The sequence below is a fragment of the Triturus cristatus genome, chromosome 1_2 (assembly GCF_964204655.1).
Source record: "Triturus cristatus chromosome 1_2, aTriCri1.1, whole genome shotgun sequence".
Taxonomy (NCBI): domain Eukaryota; kingdom Metazoa; phylum Chordata; class Amphibia; order Caudata; family Salamandridae; genus Triturus; species Triturus cristatus.
Genome location: NC_140580.1, coordinates 1,177,496,599 through 1,177,520,282, shown reverse-complemented (window position 1 = coordinate 1,177,520,282; position 23,684 = coordinate 1,177,496,599). Strand labels below are relative to the sequence as shown.

Genomic DNA, 23,684 nt, shown 5'->3' with positions numbered 1-23,684 from the left:
TTTGTGTTCCTTGGGAACAGTTTTCGGTGCCGATTTTTTCGGTTCCGAGCGAGGTTTGGGCGGATCCGTGCAGGATTTGGCTTTAGGAGGTGTTTCAGAGTCCTTAGCCATTTGTTTCGGCGCCGATGTTGTTTTCGAAGCCGAAGTTTGATCTTTAGGTTTTGGAATCTTCGGTGCCGGTTTATCAATTGGCCCTTTCGGGGCCCGAAGGCGTCGAAGCCGATTTCGGCGCCGAGTGGTCTTTTGTCTTCGTTGCCGAAGGTGCCGGTGGGACAATAACTTGTGGTTTGCTCGGTCCCGAGCTACCGGAAGGCTTGTGTTTCTTTGGAGCCGAGCCTGGAGGCGGGGCTTCTGAAGGATTTTTTCGGTCTCGACTGGGGCCAGCAGGCGAAGTCTTGACCAGTGCCTTTGATTTTGGAAGGGTTGGGGCAGGAGCAGTAGTACTCACACGTTGCCCAGGAGTGACGGGGTCGTCCGAGTCGTCTGCTTCGGAGATGATTTGGAGATCCTCGGAATCTTCTTCCGGGACATCGGAGCCTTCATCAAAGATGTCCTCTGGTTCCGGAGCTGGTCTCTGTGCCATGATGTGTCTTCGAGCTCTTCGATCTCGGATCGAAAGGATGCACAGGCTGGACAGCTAGACTCGTCGTGTTCAGGTGATAGGCACAGGTTGCAGACTTGGTGGTGGTCACTGTGTGGAAATTTTGCTCCACACTGGGGGCATTTTTTGAAAGGCGTCCTTTCCATGAGCCGTAGGCCTTTCGGCGTGTATAGGCCCAGCGGCCTGCGTCGACGTCCGGAATCGAGCCGATGAAGTCGATGTCGAAGATGAAGGTGTTTCGATGGTTTTGTGGAAATTTTGCGCTTCGAGAAGCTTGGAATTGGTATTTCCAACCGGAGCGGAAAAGTTGCATCCAAACCAAATGGCGGAAAAATCAATCTAACGATGGAGTTGATGCCCATGCGCACTGTCGTCGAAGGGAGGAGTCACCTATCTCGTGACGACAAAGACTTCTTCCGAAGACAACAACAACCTGCAATCATACGAGACCAACACCAGATGGCGATCTACTATCCTAGTGTGTGATCTGCAGCTCATATGCCTCGAACTGTCTAATATTGTAGGTGCTGTTCCTCAAAAAATAGAGATGTCAAACTCCTGAGAAAAATGATCACCTACAGAATTCAATCGGGTCCCAATCATGGCCTATCCTTACCAATGTAAGTTTATTCTCATAGGTAACTGGATCTTGATTCTCCCATCAGAGGGGTCACAAGTGCTACCGACCTCGATGCCAGAAGCTGCTTCTTTCCTCACTTTGCAGTTTGATAGCACAGACCAGACCCAATGGGTGAGAGCCCAATGAGCACAGGAACGAAGACGTGAGCAGTTCAGTAGCATCACGCTTCATTTAGCGGAGCACACATTTCAAACTGTGACTTACAATGAACCAGGATCTGTTTGTAGAGGGAGTCTGTGTTTTAGTTTTGGGATGAGAACGTCCAGGGCATGGTCTAGAGGGCCCAACTGTGAACATCACATATCCTGAGTTCTGAGTTTGGTTCCATCCTCAATCTAGCATGTGCACAGAGGTCTAGGCCTGTCTCTTGCCCGGAGTAAGGTTCTGGACCTTGAGGGCCGCACAGAGCGTGCTCACATTTGTTGGACGTGGACTCCCATCCGGGTCATGGGTTTAGCAAGTAGAGCGGTAGTGGCTGTGTTACTGATTTTGTGAATAAGAATGAATAGACCTTTTCACTTGTGTCAGCGGAGTCGAAGCCTTCTGACCCACTCCTGTGACGTTCTGTTGCTTCAAGCTAGCCTGGGTCCTAGAGCAAGCATCACAGCGCATGTTTTCGTACATCAAAGTGAATGTGGTAACGTCCACCTGAAAACAGACTACAAAATGCCACTGTCTCGCTTTAAACATTACATTAATTTCAGGATGGTATGGACAGAAATTTTCTTTGGTTGAATATCAGTAGAATCACAAAGCCAAAATTTCTATAAAGGACAGTTCATTCAGCATAGTTTTCTTTTGATAAATTCCAAGTATCAAAATATACAGAATCCATGGCGTGGATATATATAGCATATTATCACAATTACAAGCAGCAAATGATTCCAATTTTACATGAAACCGGCTTCAAAGTTGGATGTTAGCAGCCAACGTGTAGGAAACCCAGGAAACCCAGCTTCTTCAGGGCCGAAAGTCTAGAGAAAGCTCATGAATTGTATTTCCCAAAAGCAGCACTGTCATGAAAGCTCTCCTTCTTATGTTCGATTTTGTCTCATCTTGCATTTATCAAGTGCTGTATCAGTGCATGAGCACAGGGAGCAGACCAAAGGCCTGAAACTTTCAAGCATTTCCGGGCACCAACCACATATTTTATTGAATAATGTCTTCGAGAAATGGTATTGTGAACCTGCCTGCAGCCTTCTTTGCTCTGTTTCAAGATGCCAATCGTTTTTGGACGCCTTTCATTTCAAGAGCACACAAGTCCCCAGCATGTGCACCTTCCATTGAAGATCTTGCTTGCAGGCAGGTGTGTTCTTCACAAAGTGATCCTGAGGTTTTAATGACACATGATGAGTTCATCGCTAGTGTCTACCTAACTAACGGGGCTCCTCAAGGCACTGGGGAAACTCTTGCGTTTTCTTGGGAAACATTTTCTTTTACTTGTACAGCAACTGTTGCACTGCAACATGTCAGCTTAAGAACATGTCAGTAACATGTCAGCTTGAGAACATGTCAGTAACAGGTCAGCTTGAGAACATGTAGGCAACATGTCAGCTTGAGAACATGTAGGCAACATGTCAGCTTGAGAACATGTAGGCAACATGTCAGCTTGAGAACATGTAGGTACATGTCAGCTTGAGAACATGTAGGTAAAATGCCAGCTTGAGAACATGCAGGTAACATGTCAGCTTGAGAACATGTAGGTAACATGTCAGTTTGAGAACATGTAGGCAAAATGTCAGTTTGAGAACATGTAGGCAACATGTCAGCTTGAGAACATGTAGGTAACATGTCAGCTTGAGAACATGTAGGTAACGTCCGCTTGAGAACATGTAGGCAACATGTCAGCTTGAGAACATGTAGGTAACATGTCAACTTGATAACATGTAGGCAACATGTCAGCTTGATAACATGTAGGCAACATGTCAGCGGGAGAACATGTAGGTACATGTCAGCTTGAGAACATGTAGGTAACATGTCAGCTTGAGAACATGTCGGCAACATGTCTGTTTGAGAACATGTCGGCAACATGTCAGCTTGAGAACATGTCGGCAACATGTCAGCTTGAGAACATGTCGGCAACATGTCAGCTTGAGAACATGTCGGCAACATGTCAGCTTCAGAACATGTCAGCAACACGTCAGCGTGTGAACATGTAGGTACATGCTAGCTTGAGAACATGTAGGTACATGCTAGCTTAAGAACATGTAGGTAACATGTCAGCTTCAAAACATGTAGGTAACATGTCAGCTTGAGAACATGTAGGTAACATGTCAGTTTGAGAACATATAGGTAACATGTCAGTTTGAGAACATGTAGGTAACATGTCAGCTTAAGAACATGTAGGTAACATGTCAGCTTAAAAACATGTAGGTAACTAAACATGCAGCAGAAAGTAAGCTTTGGGTTTCACTGACGCACAGGTGAGAGAAATAGCAGCGACAGACTTGTCCGACTCCCCATACAGGCCCTAGCTGCCTTCAGCGTTTCAAGCAGAAAGAGGGGCGACATCTAGATTCTTCTTAGTAGCACCGATTATGAGTTTCTGAGGAATAACATGCAGCTCTCAATGCTTACATGGTATGGAATTCATGGTACACTTCTCCCCTGTTCTGCTCCAGCAGGCCTGACCTTCTGAAATTCAATGGAGGGGAAGATATTTAATGTGCCTGATAATTACCAGATGTATTGTATACCAGCCCACTAGTCATTCGTCCCCTGCACAAATAGGGTGTTTTTTCCACCCCAAATTGGACCCTCTGCACCATTCTGCACTGCACCTTAAGGTGAATGAGCCTGGGCTAGGAGGTGGAGAGCTCCCTCACAACCAAACTCTCTGCTCCAATCCTGAAAGTATCTCTGGCCAGAGTCTGGATCTGCAAGCGCAGTGAGGTACCACACAGAACATACTCTTGGAGAGAAGAACAACTCAAGCCACCCTTGACCAGAACACAAATCACCCCTGGGGAAGAAGCACAAGAGCCTCGCCCGAGACCCTGGAGAAGGAGCACGAGAGCCTGGCCAGGGGGACAAGAAGAGAGGCCAACCCTGGGGAAGGAGCACAAGAGCCTGGCCCGGGGGACAAGAAGAGGCCAATCCTGAGGAAGGAGCACGAGAGCCTGGCCAGGGGGACAAGAACAGAGATCAACCTGGGGAAGGAGCACAAGAGCCTGGCCCGGGGGCCAACATAATCCAACCCTGGGGAAGGAGCACAAGAGCCTCTTCCGGGGGCCAAGAACAGAGGCCAACCCTGGAGAAGGAGCACGAGAGCCTCGCCCGGGGGACAAGAAGAGAGGCCAACCCTGGGGAAGAAGCACAAGAGCCTCGCCCGAGACCCAGGAGGAGGAGCACGAGAGCCTGGCCAGGGGACAAGAACAGAGGCCAACCTGGGGAAGGAGCACAAGAACCTGGCCCAGGGGCCAAGAACAGAGGCCAACCTGGGGAAGGAGCACAAGAGCCTCGCCTGGGGGCCAACATAATCTAACCCTGGGGAAGGAGCACAAGAACCTCTTCCGGGGGCCAAGAACAGAGGCCAACCCTGGAGAAGGAGCACGAGAGCCTCGCCCGGGGGACAAGAAGAGAGGCCAACTCTGGGAAAGGAGCACAAGAGCCTGGCCCGGGGGACAAGAAGAGAGGCCAACCCTGGAGAAGGAGCACGAGAGCCTGGCCAGGGGACAAGAACATAATCCACCCCAGGGAAGGAGCACAAGAGCCTCGCCTGGGGGACAAGAACAGAGGCCAACCCTGGGGAAGGAGCACGAGAGCTTGGCCTGGGGGACAAGAACCAAGGCCATCCCTGGGGACGGAGCACAAGAGTCTCAACCGGGGGACAAGAACAGAGGCCAACCCTGGAGAAGGAGCACGAGAGCCTCTTCCGGGGGCCAAGAACAGAGGCCAAACCTGGGGAAGAGGCACAAGAGTCTCAACCGGGGGACAAGAAGAGAGGCCAACCCTGGGGAAGGAGCACAAGAGCCTCGCCCGAGACCCTGGAGAAGGAGCACGAGAGTCTGGCCCGGGGGACAAGAAGAGAGGCCAACCCTGGGGAAGGAGCACAAGAGCCTCTTCCGGGGGCCAAGAACAGAGGCCAACCCTGGGGAAGAGGCACAAGAGTCTCAACCGGGGGACAAGAACAGAGGCCTACACTGGGGAAGGAGCACAAGAGCCTGGCCCGGGGGCCAACATAATCCAACCCTGGGGAAGGAGCACAAGAGCCTCTTCCGGGGGACAGGAACAGAGGCCAACCCTGGGGAAGGAGCACAAGAGCCTCTTCCGGGGGCCAAGAACAGAGGCCAACCCTGGGGAAGAGGCACAAGAGCCTCTTCCGGGGGCCAAGAACAGAGGCCAACCCTGGGGAAGGAGCACAAGAGCCTCGCCCGGGGGACAGGAACAGAGGCCACCCCTTGGGGAAGAAGCACATGAGCCTCGCCCAGGTGACAAGAACAGAAGCCAACCCTGGGGAAGGAGCACGAGAGCCTTGCCCGGGGGACAAGAATACAGGCCAACCCTGGGGAAGGAGCTCAAGAGCCTCGCTCGGGGTACAAGAACAGAGGCCACCCCTGGGGAAGGAGCAAAAGAGCCTCACCTGGGGGACAGGGACAGAGGCCAACCCTGGGGAAGGAGCACAAGAGCCGCGGCCCGGGGACAGGAACAGAGGCTAATCCTGAGGAAGGAGCATGAGAGCCGGGCTCGGGGGACAGGGACAGAGGCCAACCCTGGGGAAGGAGCAAAAGACCCACGCACGGGGGACAAGAACAGAGGCAAACCCTGGGGAAGGAGCACCAGAGCCTCGCCCGTGGAACAGGAACATAACCCACCCCTGGGGAAGGAGCACAAGAGCCTCGCCTGGGGGACAGGGACAGAGGCCAACCCTGAAGAAGGGGCACAAAAGCCTCACCTGGGGGACAGGGACAGAGGCCCACCCTGAAGAAGGGGCACAAAAGCCTCACCTGGGGGACAGGGACAGAGGCCAAGCATGGGGAAGGAGCAAAAGAGCCTCGCCCGGGGGACAAGAACAGAGGCCACCCCTGGGGAAGGAGCACAAGAGCCTCGCCCGGGGGACAAGAAGAGAGGCCAACCCTGGGGAAGAAGCACCAGAGCCTCGCCCGAGACCCAGGAGAAGGAGCACGAGAGCCTGGCCAGGGGACAAGAACAGAGGCCAACCCTGGGGAAGGAGCACAAGAGCCTCGCCCGGGGTACAAGAACAGAGGCCACCCCTGAAGAAGGGGCACAAAAGCCTCACCTGGGGGACAGGGACAGAGGCCAACCCTGGGGAAGGAGCACAAGAGCCACGCCCGGGGGACAGGAACAGAGGCCAACACTAAGGAAGGAGCATGAGAGCCGCGGCCCGGGGACAGGAACAGAGGCTAATCCTGAGGAAGGAGCATGAGAGCCGGGCTCGGGGGACAGGGACAGAGGCCAACCCTGGGGAAGGAGCAAAAGACCCACGCACGGGGGACAAGAACAGAGGCAAACCCTGGGGAAGGAGCACCAGAGCCTCGCCCGTGGAACAGGAACATAACCCACCCCTGGGAAAGGAGCACAAGAGCCTCGCCCGGGGGACAGGGACAGAGGCCAACCCTGAAGAAGGGGCACAAAAGCCTCACCTGGGGGACAGGGACAGAGGCCAAGCATGGGGAAGGAGCACAAGAGCCTCGCCCAGGGGAAAGGAACAGAGGCCTACACTGGGGAAAGAGCACAAGAGCCTCGCCCGGGGTACAAGAACAGAGGTCACCCCTGGGGAAGGAGCAAAATAAAGCCTCGCCCGGGGGACAGGAACATAACCCACCCCGGGGGAAGGAGCACAGGAGCCTCACCCGGGGGACAGGAACAAAGGACACCCCTGGGGACGGATCACAAGAGCTGTGCCCGGAGAACAAGAACAGAGGCCAACCCTAGGGAAGGAGCAAAAGAGCCTCACCTGGGGGACAGGAACATAACCCACCCCTGGAGAAGGAGCACAAGAGGCTCGCCCGGGGTACAAGAACAGGGGCCACCCCTGGGGAAGGAGCAAAAGAGCTGTGCCTGGAGGACAAGAACAGAGGACTACCCTGGGGAAGGACCAAAAGAGCCACGGACGGGGAACAAGAACAGAGGCCAACCCTGAAGAAGGGGCACAAAAGCCTCACCTGGGGGACAGGGACAGAGACCAACCATGGGGAAGGAGCACAAGAGCCTCGCCCGGGGTACAAGAACAGGGGCCACCCCTGGGGAAGGAGCAAAAGAGCCTTGCCTGGGGGACAAGAACAGAGGCCAACCCTGAAGAAGGGGCACAAAAGCCTCACCTGGGGGACAGGGACAGAGGCCAACCCTGGGGAAGGAGCACGAGAGCCACGCCCGGGGGACAGGAACAGAGGCCAACACTAAGGAAGGAGCATGAGAGCCTCGCCCGGGGGACAGGAACAGAGGCCACCCCTGGGGAAGGACCAAAAGAGCCTGGCCCGGGGAACAAGAACAGAGGCCAACCCTGGGGAAGGAGCACAAGAGCCTCGCCTGGGGGACAGGAAAATTACTCACCCCTGGAGAAGGAGCACAAGAGGCTCGCCCGGGGGACAAGAATACAGGCCAACCCTGGGGAAGGAGCACAAGAGCCACGCCCGGGGGACAGGAACAGAGGCCACCAACCGGGGAAGAAGCACATGAGCCTCGCCCAGGTGACAGGAACATAACCCACCCCTGGGGAAGGAGCACAAAAGCCTCGCCCGGGGGCCAAGAAGAGAGGCCAACCCTGGGGAAGGAGCACAAGAGCCTCGTCCGGGGGACAAGAACAGAGGCCAACCCTGGAGAAGGAGCACGAGAGCCTCGCCCGGGGGACAAGAAGAGAGGCCAACCCTGGGGAAGAAGCACATGAGCCTCGCCCAGGTGACAGGAACATAACCCACCCCTGGGGAAGGAGCACGAGAGCCATCATACAGGAAGGAGCACAAGACCCATGCTGCGCAGCAAGAACACAAGTTACCCCTGGAGAAGGAGCACAAGAGCCATGGCGCGGTGAGAAGGAAACAAGCCAGCCTTAGGGAAGAGGCATGAGCGCCAATAACACGGGCTACCAAAAAGAGGAAGAAGCATCAGCACTGCCAAGGGGCAGCAGGACACAAGCAAAAGAGCTGCCTCAAGAGGGATGACACAAGTGGCCCCAGAGGAGCAGAATAAGATCCTCCACAGAAGAAAGAGCAGGACTGCTACCCAGGAGGAGAAGAAAAGAATCCACCCAGAGGAAGACACACAAGAACAGTCCCAGGGACAATAGAAGACACTCACCTGCTTTCGAATGGCCTCAAGGTCCTGGTCCTGAACTATGTCCTCTCGCAGGTGGATTCTGGTCAGCCTCGTGCTCCGAGGATCAGAGAACAGAGCGAAGAAGCTGTCATGGGCTTCGAAGACACTGTCTGCATTCACAAGCTCGATGTACCTTCAAGAAAGGGAAAGGCAAGAGAGTCTGACAGCTACTCAAGTTTCAGAAAAAACCCACAATGAATAGTGTCAAAAGGGCCATGATATACACGCCACAGAAAGTAAGGCAACTACATGGGTCTCAGAAAAACAGACCACACAGTCTCATGGACTAATGGGACTAATGAAGAGAGTTAGACAGCTCCCCAGCATTTAGAGTCATAGGGCAGCATGTGCACAGCAGAGAGAGCCAGGCATCTCCACAGCTACCCAGCATTCACCGTCATAGAGCAGTATGTGCACAGCAGAGAGTCAGGCAGCTCCCTAGCATTCTGTATCATAGAGCAGCATGTGCACAGCAGAGAGAGCCAGGCATCTCCACAGCTCCCCAGCATTCACCGTCATAGAGCAGTATGTGCACAGCAGAGAGTCAGGCAGCTCCCTAGCATTCAGTGTCATAGAGCAGCATGTGCACAGCAGAGAGAGCCAGGCATCTCCACAGCTCCCCAGCATTCACCGTCATAGAGTAGTATGTGCAATACAGAGAGTCAGGCATCTCCACAGCTCCCCAGCATTCAGTGTCATAGAGCAGCATGTACAGTGCAGAAAGTCAGGCATCTCCACAGCTCCCCAGCATTCACCATCAGAGCAGCATGTGCACAGCAGAGAGACCCAAGCAGCGCCACAGCTCCCCAGCATTCAGTGTCAAGAGCAGCATGTACAGTGCAGAAAGTCAGGCATCTCCACACCTTCCCAGCATTCACCATCAGAGCAGCATGTGCACAGCAGAGAGAGGCGGGCAGCTCTACAGCTCCCCAGCATTCAGTGTCATAGAGCAGCATGTGCACAGCAGAGAGAGACAGGCAGCTCTACAGCTCCCCAGTATTCAGTGTGATACAGCAGCATGTGCACTGAAGAGTGTCAGGCATCTCCACAGCTCCCCAGCATTCACCATCAGAGCAGCATGTGTACAGCAGAGAGTCAGGCATCTCCACAGCTCCCGAGCAATCAGTGTCATAGAGCAGCATGTGCACTGCAGAGAGTCAGGCAGCTTCACAGCTCCCGAGCATTCAGTGTCATACAGCAGCATGTGCACTGCAGAGAGAGTCAGGCATCTTCACAGCTCCCTAGCATTCAGTGTCATAGAGCAGCATGTGCACAGCAGAGAGACCCAAGCAGCGCCACAGCTCCCCAGCATTCAGTGTCAAGAGCAGCATGTACAGTGCAGAAAGTCAGGCATCTCCACAGCTCCCCAGCATTCACCATCAGAGCAGCATGTGCACAGCAGAGAGAGACGGGCAGCTCTACAGCTGCCCAGCATTCAGTGTCATACAGCAGCATGTGCACTGAAGAGCGTCAGGCATCTCCACAGCTCGCGAGCATTCAGTTTCATACAGCAGCATGTGCACGGCAGAACGTCAGGCATCTTCACAGCTCCCAAACATTCAGTGTCATACAGCAGCATGTGCACGGCAGAGCGCCAGGCATCTCCACAGCTCCCGAGCATTCTGTGTCATAGAGCAGCATGTGCACTGCAGAGAGTCAGACATCTCCACAGCTCCCCAGCATTCAGTGTCATGGGGCAGCAAGTGCACTGCAGAGAGAGGCAGCTCCACAGCTCCCGCGCATTCAGTGTCATAGAGCAGCAGGTGCACAGCAGAGAGAGTCAGGCAGCTTCACAGCTCCCAAGCATTCAATGTCATACAGCAGCATGCGCACTACAGAGAGAGTCAGGCAGCTCCACAGCATTCAGTGTCATAAAGCAGCATGTGCACAGCAGAGAGTCAGGCAGCTTTACAGCTCCAGAGCATTTAAGGTCACAGAGCAGCATCAGTATAGCAGAGAGAGTCAGGCAGCTCCACAGCTCCCCAGCATTCAGTGTCATACAGCAGCAAGTGCACTGCAGAGAGAGACAGGCATCTCCAAAGGTCCCCAGCATTCAGTGTCATAGAGCAGCATGTGCACTGCAGAGAGTCAGGCAGCTTCACAACTCCCGAGCATTCACCATCAAAGCAGAATGTGCAGTGCCGAGAGAGTCAGGCATCTCCACAGCTCCCCAGCATTCAGTGTCATAGAGCAGCATGTACAGTGCAGAGAGTCAGGCATCTCCACAGCTCCCCAACATTCACCATCAGAGCAGCATGTGCACAGCAGAGAGAGACAGGCAGCTCTACAACTCCCCAGCATTTAGTGTCATACAGCAGCATGTGCACTGCAGAGAGAGTCAGGCATCTTCACAGCTCCCGAGCATTCAGTGTCATAGAGCAGCATGTGCACTGCAGAGAGTCAGGCAGCTTCACAGCTCCCCAGCATTCAGTGTCATACAGAAGCATGTGCACTGCAGAGAGTCAGGCATCTCCACAGCTCCCGAGTATTCAGTGTCATAGAGCAGTATGTGCATTGCAGAGCATCAGGTATCTCCACAGCTCCCGAGTATTCAGTGTCATAGAGCAGCATGTGCACTGCAGAGAGTCAGGCAGCTTCACAGCTCCCGAGCATTCAGTGTCATACAGAAGCATGTGCACCGCAGAGAGTCAGGCAGCTTTACAGCTCCAGAGCATTCATGGTCACAGAGCAGCATCAGTATAGCAGAGAGTCAGGCAACTTCACAGCTCCCGAGCATTCAGTGTCACAGAGCAGCATCAGTATAGCAGAGAGAGTCAGGCAGCGCCACAGCAACCCAGCATTCAGTGTCATAGAGCAGCATATTCACTGCAGAGCGTAAGGCATCTCCACAGCTCCCCAGTATTCACCGTCAGAGCAGCATGTGCAGTTCAGAGAGAGTCAGGCATCTCCACAGCTCCCCAGCATTCAGTGTCACAGAGCAGCATGTGCACTGCAGAGCATAAGGCATCTCCACAGCTCCCCAGTATTCACCGTCAGAGCAGCATGTGCAGTTCAGAGAGAGTCAGGCATCTCCACAGCTCCCCAGCATTCAGTGTCACAGAGCAGCATGTGCACTGCAGAGCGTAAGGCATCTCTACAGCTCCCCAGTATTCGCCGTCAGAGCAGCATGTGCAGTTCAGAGAGAGTCAGTCAGCTCCACAGCTCCCCATCCTTCAGTGTTATAGAACAGCATCAGTATAGCAGAGAGAGTCAATCAGCTCCACAGCTCCCCATCCTTCAGTGTCATAGAACAGCATCAGTATAGCAGAGAGAGTCAGGCAGCTACGCAGCTCCCCAGCATTCAGTGTCACAGTGTCACAGAGCAGCATCAGTATAGTACAGAGTCAGGCACCTCCACAGCTCCCCAGCATTCAGTGTCATAGAGCAGCATGGATACTGCAGAGAGTCAGGCAGCTCCACAGCTCACCAGCATTCAGTGTCACAAAGCAGCATGTGCACTGCAGAGTCAGGCAGCTCCACTGTTCCCGAGCACTCAGTGTCATAGAGCAGCATGTACAGTGCAGAGAGAGCCAGGCAGCTCCACAGCTCCCCAGCATTCAGTGTCACAGAGCAGCATCAGTATAGCAGAGAGAGTCAGGCAGCTCCACAGCTCCCCAGCATTCAGTGTTATAGAACAGCATCAGTATAGCAGAGAGAGTCAATCAGCTCCACAGCTCCCCATCCTTCAGTGTCATAGAACAGCATCAGTATAGCAGAGAGAGTCAGGCAGCTACGCAGCTCCCCAGCATTCAGTGTCACAGTGTCACAGAGCAGCATCAGTATAGTACAGAGTCAGGCACCTCCACAGCTTCCCAGCATTCAGTGTCATAGAGCAGCATGTATACTGCAGAGAGTCAGGCAGCTCCACAGCTCACCAGCATTCAGTGTCACAAAGCAGCATGTGCACTGCAGAGTCAGGCAGCTCCACTGTTCCCGAGCACTCAGTGTCATAGAGCAGCATGTACAGTGCAGAGAGAGCCAGGCAGCTCCACAGCTCCCCAGCATTCAGTGTCACAGAGCAGCATCAGTATAGCAGAGAGAGTCAGGCAGCTCCACAGCTCCCCAGCATTCAGTGTCATACAGCAGCAAGTGCACTGCAGAGTCAGGCAGCTTCACAGCTCCCCGGCATTTAGTGTCACAGAGAAGCCTCAGTATAGCAGAGAGAGTCAGGCAGCTCTACAGCTCCCCAGCATTTAGTGCCATACAGCAGCATGTGCACTGCAGAGAGTCAGACAGCTTCACAGCTCCCCAGCATTTAGTGTCATAGAGCATGTGCAGTGCAGAGAGAGCCAGGCAGCTCCACAGCTCCCCAGCATTTAGTGCCATACAGCAGCATGTGCACTGCAGAGAGTCAGGCAGCTCCACAGCTCCCCAGCATTGGGCACCATAGAGCAGCATGTGCACTGCAGAGAGAGTCAGCATCAGTATAGCACAGAGAGTCAGGCATCTCCACAGCTCCCCAGCATTCAGTGTCACAGAGTAGCATGTGCACTGCAGAGAGTCAGGCAGCTCCACAGCTCACCGGCATTCAGTGTCACAAAGCAGCATGTGCACTGCAAAGAGTCAGGCAGCTTCACAGTTCCCGAGCATTCAGTGGCATAGAGCACCATGTGCAGTGCAGAAAGAGTCTGGCAGCTCCACAGCTCCCCAACCTTCAGTGTCAAGAGCAGCATGTGCACTGCAGAGAGTCAGGCAGCTCCACAGCTCACCAGCATTCAGTGTCACAAAGCAGCATGTGCACTGCAGAGAGTCAGGCAGCTTCACAGTTCCCGAGCATTCAGCGTCATAGAGCAGCATGTGCACTGCAGAGAGTCAGGCAGCTCCACTGCTCCCGAGCACTCAGTGTCATAGAGCACCATGTACAGTGCAGAAAGAGTCTGGCAGCTCCACAGCTCCCCAACCTTCAGTGTGATAGAGTTGCATGTGCAGTGAAGAGAGTCAGGCAGCTTCACTGCTCCCGAGCATTCAGTGTCATAGAGCATGTGCAGTGCAGAGAGAGTCAGGCAGCTCCACAGCTTCCAGCATTCAGTGTCACAGAGCAGCATCAGTATGGCAGAGAGAGTCAGGCAGCTCCACAGCTCTCCAGCATTCAGTGTCATACAGCAGCATGTGCATTGCAGAGAGTCAGGCAGCTTCACAGCTCCCCAGCATTCAGTGCCATACAACAGCATGTGCACTGCTGAGAGTCAGGCAGCTTCACAGCTCCCCAGCATTCAGTGCCATACAGCAGAATGTGCAGTGCAGAGAAAGTCAGATAGCTCCACAGCTCCCCAGCATTTAGTGTCATAGAGCACCATGTGCAGTGCAGAAAGAGTCTGGCAGCTCCACAGCTCCCCAGCATTCAGTGTGATAGAGTTGCATATGCAGTGCAGAGAGAGTCAGGCAGCTCCGCAGCTCCCGAGCATTATGTGTTATAGAGCAGAATGTGCAGTGCAGAAAGGGTTAGGCAGCTCTGCAGGTCCCCAGCATTATGTGAGAGAGCAGTATGTGCCCTGCAGAGAGTCAGGCAGCCCCAGAGTTCCTCAGCATGTCCAGTGCAGAGGGTGTCAGGCAGCCCCACAGCTCCTTTGCATTCAGTGTCACAGAGCAGCATCAGTATAGCACAGAGAGTCAGGCAGCTCCACAGCTCCCCACCATTCAGTGTCATAGAGCAGCATGTGCATAGCAGAGTCAGGCAGCATCACTGCTCCCGAGCATTCACCATCATAGAGCAGCATGTGCACTGCACAGTCAGGCAGCTTCACTGCTCCCGAGCATTCAGTGTCACAGAGCATGTGCAGTGCAGAGAGTCAGGCAGCTCCACAGCTCCCCAGCATTCATCATCATAGAGCAGCATGTGCACTGCAGACAGAGTCAGGCATCTAAACAGCTCTACAGCGTTTAGTGTCATACAGCAGCATGCGCACTGCAGAGTCAGGCAGCTTCACTGCTCCTGAGCATTCAGTGTCATAGAGCATGTGCACTGCAGAGCGTCAGGCATCTCCACAGCTCACCAGCATTCACCATCATAGAGCAGTATGTGCACAGCAGAGAGAGTCAGGCAGCTCCACAGCTCCCCAGCATTCAATGTCACAGACCAGCATCAGTATAGCAGAGAGAGAGTCAGGCAGCCCTACAGCTCCCCAGCATTCAGTGTCATAGAGCAGCATGTACAGTGCAGAGAGAAGCAGGCGGCTCCACAGCTCCTCCATACTCAGTGTAATAGAGCAGCGTCAGTACAGCATAGACAGTCAGGCGGCTTCACAGCTCCTCCATACTCAGTGTAATAGAGCAGAGTCAGTACAGCAGAGAGAGTCGGTCGGGTCCACAGCTCCTCCATACTCAGTGTAATAGAGCAGAGTCAGTACAGCAGAGAGAGTCGGTCGGGTCCACAGCTCCTCCATACTCAGTGTAATAGAGCAGAGTCAGTACAGCAGAGAGAGTCGGTCGGGTCCACAGCTCCTCCATACTCAGTGTAATAGAGCAGAGTCAGTACAGCAGAGAGAGTCGGTCGGGTCCACAGCTCCTCCATACTCAGTGTAATAGAGCAGCGTCAGTACAGAAGAGAGAATCAGGTGGTTCAACAGCTCCTCTATACTCAGTGTAACAAAGAAGCATCAGTACAGAAGAGAGCCAGGTGGCTCCACAGCTCCTCCATACTCAGTGTAACAAAGAAGCATCAGTACAGAAGAGAGCCAGGTGGCTCCACAGCTCCTCCATACTCACTGTAATAGAGGAGCATCAGTACAGCAGAGAGTCAGGCAGCTCCACAGCTCCTCAATACTCAGTGTAACAAAGAAGCATCAGTACAGCAGAGAGTTAGGCAGCTCCACAGCTCCTCCATTCTCAGTGTAATAGACTCCAACATATGTCTGGAGCACAGTACAGTTCAACCTAGTAAGGTCACAATTTCATGAGTTACAGTCTAGTAATGTTCAGTATATGTCACACATGAAAAGTACACATATGTTAGGCAATATACAGTAAAAGCCAAACGCGTCATTAAAAAACTACAATTACGTTGAGATACAGCCACAAAGTGCGATTAGGTCCAAGCACAGTCAACACATGTTTCGTCTTTGACTAAGACTTCCTCAGGGCTACTGACGCATGTCACCAAAGACTACTAAAAATTAGTCATGTCGTTCATTGGCTTAGAGGATATATATTGTAGAAAATCGCAGGTATTATCCTTAAGGTACTAGTTGGCAATTGTGAAAGCTCGTAGTCAGGCTTTGGTCCTTCACATCGTGCAAATTTGATGCAATCAATTGAAAATGAAGCGTATAAGCACCCCTATGATAAAGGAGTATTTCCTGGAAGTGAGGAACCAATTTCGCTCATATACGTACTAACAGTGTGGTAGGTGCAAGACTCCTTCACGCTCTGTAACACAGAAGAGGAGGGGATCACTGCATAGTGATAGGGTTACATGGCTCCCCAAGCACCACGCATTCAGTGCCAAAAACAGCATGGGCATCAGAGTCGACCACAGACAAAGTATTCCTCCATTTAGGTTTCCGGAGATGTTTTTAGAGTTTCAGTTGGTGTAAGCCTTAGGTATAACAAGGAAAGATTTTAAGACTTTTTACAGAGACTAATACACAAGGTGTCAAGTGTTCAACAATCAATTTAAGTGCATTTGCTCGCTTTGTTGTATTTACTAATGATAATTATTTTTAAAAAAATTAAAAAAATGTAAGTGCATTTGAAAACCCATAACTGACTGTAAATATGTCCAAGCCCCAGAAACATAGAAAAGACAGCACAGACAAATCCTAAATTTAATTAAGATCTACTCACCTTAAATATAGCAAAACAAAGTTTTGATGGCTGAACCTGACCATAAGCATTCCTCCGATGACCTACAACAGGAGAAGCCTCTCCATAACATAACATCAGCCTTTCAATAGAAAGGCAGCTCAAGTGATCCAACACCAATTTCAATAGTTTGCTCATGTCTGGTATCGCCTAGTCAACAAACCAGTGAGCCAAGAGGCAATACAATGTTGGCAATGTGACACCACAGTTGGAAAAGCTAACCCTTGGACTCCGAGAACGTAGCCAGCTGTCCCCTACTAGCGGTCTGCTCTGGACGGGGAAGATCAGTGAGGGCTGTGCTTCTACCCAATTGAATCTGTATTTAGGAGGCCACAGCACAGACAGGGACTACTGGGCCACAACTGTAGGGCTTGAGGCCATTTGCAACTGCTGTCTCGCGCCCGTCCTACTATTATTGCTCTGCAAAGTGGGCCAAGTACAACCCTTTCTAAGCTTCACTCTCCGAGGTAGCAAGGGTAGTCACAGTCTTCTCAGGTAGGTCAGTGTGGGGGCACGTAGGCTCATAAATCAATACAACCCAAATACCCCCCTGCCCCATAGCAGCGCAATAAGATCAATGTCCAGAAAGAGGTTTTCTTTTATAGAAAAGACTAGTACTTCCTTAAGCAGAAAACACAGAATTCCAATTACGCATTCAATAATGCACGAATACCCAATACAGCGGCCTCTGTCGACTAATCCAATGAAACCTCCACCTACATCCTCGTGGGTCGTCCTTTCTCTAGGTTCAAACCTCCACCTATATCCTTGTGGGTCGTCCTTTCTCTAGGTTCAAACATCCACCTACATCCTCGTGGGTCGTCCTTTCTCTAGGTTCAAACCTCCACCTATATCCTCGTGGGTCGTCCTTTCTCTAGGTTCTCTCCTCCTCAGGTTCAGAGTTGGAGGTAAGGTCTATAGATGCAGCATATGCACGCAGAGCCAGGTGGCATTTGGCCCTCCTGTGGGATCACACCCGTAGCAGGACGCTTCCAGGCGGTACATGGCAGTCTTCCAGGGAGCTGGCGCGTCACCTGAAGGGTCGCAGAAGGAGCAGAGACTTTCATCGTTATCCCTCTTCCGGGTGGCTGGCTGTAGATCACAGCTTCGCCACTTTAGCGGATACTTGACTCATAATGCACCTCACTCCGACACTCAGGGGAATATTTGGTGCTTCTTCATGAGTGCATCAGTCACATGCCCGTAGGTGATGAGTCTTCAGTGCAGTGGACGCCAGCACACAGTACTTCGAGGCAATGACCTAGATTCTTCACGAGGCACACCAGAAGAAGCTCTCTAGTCACTTGGTCTTCCAAACTGGTCCACACCCAACGGCACACTTGGTGCTCCCTCTTCAGGAACTGTGCAATGCCATTGTCAGCTGTTTCAGATTTCTACTAAAACTGACAAAACCTATGTAGAAATGTAACTTCTGTTCAGCTTCATGACTCACAGTTTGGTTTCTGTCACGGATTCTAGAAATTCAGCCAAAGTTTGCACTGCCCGTTCAGGCAGTACAGTGATTTCTTATGGTCTGTTGGATGGACCCCACGCCATGGTCAATTATGGGAAGATCAGCACCTCCTGCAGGGTTGGCGCTTCCTTCTGCTGCTCACAGGCAGGGTGTTTTGGCACCCACAGCAGTTCTGTAATTTCTTCAGATGGGACTTCAGGCAACATTCCCTCTCCTCTAGGGAGTTGGCTGTCTTCTCGATACCGACCCTTGCCTGCTTAGTAGTAGAAGAGACTACAACAACAAACATAGATAGGTCTTGGACTCCCATCTTTCTAATGATTTCGCAGACAGAGGAAGTGTATTCCAGGTCTGGCTCCTTGGAACCGGTTTGGGTTGGTTACAATTTCAGGTTTCTTGCCCAGGCCCCATTCCAGGCCGGGCCTTTCTCTACTCCACTGCGCTGCCTCATAGGAAAGTCTGCAGGTGGAGTGCCCTCCACTGAAGTACCAGGAGGAGTGAGCAGGCTGCACGGAGCTATTTATGACACCTCTTCTTTTTTTTTGAATTTTTTTATTAGGGTTTTGCATACAACATTCCATACTGTACATCAAATATATCATCGATGAATCACTTTTTACATCATTGTAAAGGATCATTACTGTTTACAAAGGGTGATTGCGTTGGTTGCCCAGTCCCTGGAACCCCTTGACCTTGCTAAGATCGTAAATCTACTACTGGTTTGTTCCAATGGGCTGTATTGTGCACCACTGCGACTGTACCGGTGTGTCACGTGATAGCTAGGGTTAGCTCGTTCTCCCCGTTTCTGTCTGTGTAGCTCTTCCCTTATGACGTATGTGAACATCTATTCCGTTTAACTAGTGTATCGGTTTTTGAACTGCCGATGGAATTAACTATGAACTGTGGGAAGGAGAGGAAAAAAAAACGATAAAGTAGGATAAAGAAAAAAGGGGGAGGAGGGAAATGAACAAGAGGAGCATGGGGGGGGGGGGGGAGTACATGTAGGGCGGGCAAGGATAAGCGGTCGTGGTGGGTGGCGCGTTGACAGTGTGTAGGTACGTCGGATGCGTCCCGAGGTGATCTAGGGGGGAAGTGGGCCTTCATAAGGGCGAGCGATAAACTCAGGGGGTCTCGCCCATCTCTCCTAGTTGATTCTTCTACTTGTCTATTGTACCGCTTTTCATTGTTATTGGGTCCTGAGTGGTGGGGGAAAGGGAGGGGGTGTGGGGAGCAGGCTGCGTCATTTCCCGTGTTTCCCCATCAGCTCGCTCCTGCTTGAAGTGTATTAGGAGCTGCGCCCATTCCATGGATATTGGATGTTTACGGGTGCCCTTTACCTCTTCCTCTCGTAGTGTCTCTTCCTCTGCTGCACCCCATTTGAGTAGTGCTCCTGCCCAAGCTGCCTCCGAGGGCCCCGTAGGAGCTCTCCAATGCATAGCTATATTCCTTTTCGCTAAGAGAATGGCCAGGGATGCGAATTTCCATTGTGCTTTTGCAGTTTTCTTTTTCCGGGATATCCCCAGAGCGCACGCCTCCCACGTGGAAATGTTCGGGAGATTGGCGTCGTTCGGACTGCATGGTGCACCCTGTCCCAATATCGTTGTATGGACGGGCAGGCCCAAAACATATGTTTAAAGTCTACTTCTGGTGTCTGACAGCGGGGGCACAGGAATTGCGCCTCGGGGTAGAACCGGTGAAGCTTATCCGGTGTGAGATACGCTCGATGCAGGATATTAAACTGTATGTTTTTGAATCGCGCGTTCCTGGATACCTTTTTGGGAAATTCCAGAGCTTGGTGCCATTCTGTGTCATGGAACGCTCGGCCCACGTCGTCCTCCCATGCCCCTCGGAGCCCATCCAGGGAAACATCCGTCAATTCCCGGATCGCTTTGTAATGCCATGTGATTAGGTGCCTGCCTACCCCCATGCGCAGTATCGTGTGTAACACTGGATGTGTTGGGGGCTCCCCGTCCCGCATATTCCAGTGGTGGCTACCGCTATCTAAGATTTGTCTGTGTCGTAAAAACTGTCCATGCGGGAGGTCATACCACTCGACCATCTGAGCAAAGGTCTTCAGTTGTCCTTCGTGAAACAGCGCCTCCATCTCTGTAATGTTGTGATCGGTCCATACCCGCAGGGCTCCCGCAGTGCAGTACCCGCTTTTCCGAGGGAATCCCAACAGGGGGAGCAAGGGAGAGTATAGTGGTCGTCCCCTCGACATACGGTGTATCCGCATCATACATCTGCGGGCTACAGAAACCTGTAGCGGGTGCGTGCGTGTCGGTTTAGTACCTGGCAATAGCATTCGTCTGATTAAGGGAAGGGGCATCCTGCCACTCTCGGTTATTGTCTCTCCCACATGCCTCTCTGATGTCCAGTGGGACAACCATTGGAGCTGTGCCGCCAAGAAATATGATTCAAAAGATGGAGCTCCTAGGCCTCCGCCCGACGTAGGCAGGTATAGCGTGCGCAGCGCCACTCTATGGCGACCGCCGCCCCAAATCAGAGCTGTTAACAGCGTATCTAACTCCAGAAAGAAGGAGTGTAGCGGGATTATCGGGAGGTTTGCGAAGTAATAGAGCATTCTCGGTACCATGATCATTTTTGCTATGACTACACGTCCAATTGGTGCCAATGGCAACGTCTTCCAGAAGCCCACCGCCGATCGCAGGCTTGCTAACGCCCTGCGATGGTTACCCTCGAAGAGGTCCTTGGGGGAGTGGTACAGCCGCACTCCCAAATATCTGGGGGCTGTCGCGTCCCATGTCAGTGTCTGGGTGCCCAGTGTGATCTCCAAGGGCGCTATTTGGGCACCCAAAGGGAAGATCGATGATTTCCCCCAGTTTAATTTGAGCCCCGAGGCCTCCCCGAACTCCTGTAACGTGGTCCTTATTGGAGAGAGGTCATCCGAGATGTCACGAACATATATCAGGAGGTCGTCCGCGTATAGTGACACCTTATGACACCTCTTCATAGAGATCAGGAAGAGAAAGAAGAATATGTGCTCCTCCAAAAGACTCCTTTCCCTACCAACAGATACTGCAGGCCTAAACCTGCATCCAGTGTCAACGTCTTCATGGCAGCTGCAGTCAGGGCCATGTACAGTCCAATGTATCAAGAAGGGCCCTGGAACTTCTGAATAAAGTCTGGCTCCTCTTTCCACACTATAGCGTTGTATGTTCCAACTCTCCCATCTAGGAGATTTTAGCAATACACATATCCTGTCTGAGGAAAGCAATTTCTCCTCCATCTTTTACTCTGGTCCGAGCTGTGGGCTTTGAAATTGGAACCCACAGGCGTGTATCACTCATGCATGACACACTTTCAGTCCTAGCACACAGTCACATGTACAACGCTTGTGATGTCGGCATTCAGGATTGCAGGGTCACATGGGCAGTGGACCGTATGATGAATGAGCCTGCAAGCGCACATTCAGATCTCACAGGGAGAAAAGCCTGTCACTATAACCAACCAACCATGGCTCGCTGGCACCACTGCACTCCATGTATGAGACCCGCAACAGGGATGGTAGTCCTCGGTCACTATGAGGGTGTGCTCAGTTTGCCCCTCGTGGTTCAGGACAAGTCCAAAAAGTATCATTGTCAAAGACCGGGCCTACGTCAACACGTGCACACAGAATTAGTGTCTGGCATGACCAAAATCAGAAAGCAGGATGACAGGTTATGCAGTTCGGCACAGAGGGCGGGGGCGTGACTGTCGATCATGCATGGGCCATTCCTGTCCAATAGTATTGTGCCCGCTCATATGGGTTTTGGTACGGAGACATTCCCAGCTTCGGTGCCCGATGATGCTCGTCACAGACTGGAAGGAGGAAACCATTGCACATTGAAGCAGGGGGACATCTCAGTGTTTCTTAACTCAACAGATCATGACATTTCATTGACAATGCTGCAGACCCCGTTCAAAGGATGTCTTCCAAATAGATTTGCATCCTTTATGGCAAACTGTTTTCAGACTAGGAATTTACCCGATCCCCTTCTCTTCCCTGTTGAATTTGAATGTCAAGCCACTGGGCTTTGAACACCCAGGCCCGCCAGTACTCAAACGACAGCAGAGCAAATGATGGCATCTGTTGAAGACTACAGACGTCTGGTGTACTGCATCTGGGCTAATGGCGACTGGATGGCCTGAAGATCAGGATCCGGACAAATATTTGGGTTTTGCTTGAGTTTACAATCTCATACAAGGACCCTCTAGCAGTTTTTCGCACTCCACTCGGTCTGCTAACGTAACTGAAGTTTTACATCTCGGATGAAGGCTTTACATCAGTTCTTCAGACACTAATTATCTTACGCCTTAACAAACAGAACACTATTACGTAAAGTTGCCAATTAAACTGGCCCGTATGATGATTCTTCTATCAGAAACAGGGACTTTACACAACTGACACATTCTTTGACTTCCACGCTTCTGCATTCCCTTTACAGCAGAAACAACTACAGTAGTGAACTCCCAGGCAACTCCCTTATGCTTTAACAGATCATCTGCACTTTACAGAGTAGTAAACCCACTGACTTTTTTGTGCATGTTTTATTGATATGTTTTATCACTGTCTTCATAGCCTGTTTTGGTGGAATGCTCTATCTTTTTAACATGGTCTGCATGGCTTTGCTTGCGGTCTATAAATGTTCCAAATAAATAGATCTAAAAAAACGAATGTGACTACAAAATCCATGACCTGCTGTGTGAATGTAGGTTTCTCTGAGCTAGAGAAGTGTGCGCTCTTCACATGGTTTTGAAAACTGGGATCTCATGCACCTGCTTAGTTAAAACTATTTTGAGGTTTATAGGTGTCTGTTCTGCCCATGGCACCGAAGATAGACACACACACACAACCATACATGTATACACAAAAAGAGAAATGCTTGTTATGTTATGTAGATTTGTATCACCCGGGAGGGTATCCATGAGCTAATGTTTAGTACCATCCTCATCTCTTTCCCGTGCCTCTTGAGACTGACTGTCCTAGATACTCACTCATTGACAAGCCGGTCGCAGATCTCACTTGGAAGGAAGATATCTGGGTGCAGCCTCAGGGTCTCATTCTCCAGCAAGTAGCAGAGAGTGCCATCCAAATTACGAAGACAGTACTCTGTACAGAGCGTCATCAGGGACTCTGGGCTGTCCATGGCCATGGTGAAGAATAAACTCACCCAACGTTATAGGGTGGGAAACATCCAGCTTTCTGTTGGGGAAGAGAGAGAAGATTGAAAACAAACAATCACCAACCAAGCCATAGTTAGGTTGTAAGTAAATCACACTATACGGATCCCAGAGCAGTAAAGAACGCACATCACAGTCATGAGCTCAGAGCGATTTATCATCTGAGAAGAAAAGAAACCGGAGGCTCTGTCTCTTACAGAAACACGGCTTAGAGAGGATTTAACTCCAGACATAGTAACGTCTCTCCCGCAAGGCTACGCTATAGCGATATGCGCTAGAAAGGACAGAAGAGGTGGTGGTGAAGCCATCATTTTCAAAGAAGGCTTGAAGAGAAGGGAGATCCTCCAATTTTCAACTGAGCTCTGCCCTCCTTTCACCTTCTCTGGTATTCTGATGGACCCGTGGCCCCCCTTCCAGGCTCCCTCTCAATGCATTCAAGCACTACTTGACATAGTCGCCGAATCTAGCCTGTAGAAAGCCAACTTTACACTGTTAGGGGACCTAAACCTACATTTTGAGAAGGAGGGCAGTGACAACGCCTAAATGTTAGCTCAAGGTCAAGCCGCTATACAATTAACGCAACTTGTTAAGACACCAACACACAATCTAGGCCACCTTCTCGACCCTATCTTTACTAAAATTACAAATCTGACCATAGGAGAGGTAATTCAAATAGTATGGTCTGACCACTTGTCCCCTTCTGTCTCAAC

At 51.6% G+C, this 23,684-nt stretch overlaps 1 protein-coding gene across 4 annotated transcripts in view; it reads right to left on the bottom strand.

The window, feature by feature from the left end:
* ZER1 (zyg-11 related cell cycle regulator) overlaps positions 1-23,684 on the bottom strand; it is a 387,007-nt gene that overhangs the window by 277,399 nt on the left and 85,924 nt on the right. For 2 of the 4 annotated variants that reach the window (XM_085614056.1, XM_085614057.1), the window contains exons 2-4: positions 22,789-22,996; positions 15,222-15,389; positions 8,499-8,649 (exon numbers count right to left, since the gene is read on the bottom strand). Coding sequence is in view for 2 of the 4 variants with exons in the window: in XM_085614054.1 (XP_085470180.1) it covers positions 8,499-8,649; positions 22,789-22,946 (309 nt within the window). In the remaining 2 variants the exon portion in view is untranslated. The remainder of the gene's footprint in view (positions 1-8,498; positions 8,650-15,221; positions 15,390-22,788; positions 22,997-23,684) is intronic. The other 2 variants (XM_085614054.1, XM_085614055.1) reach the window with 1 other exon arrangement.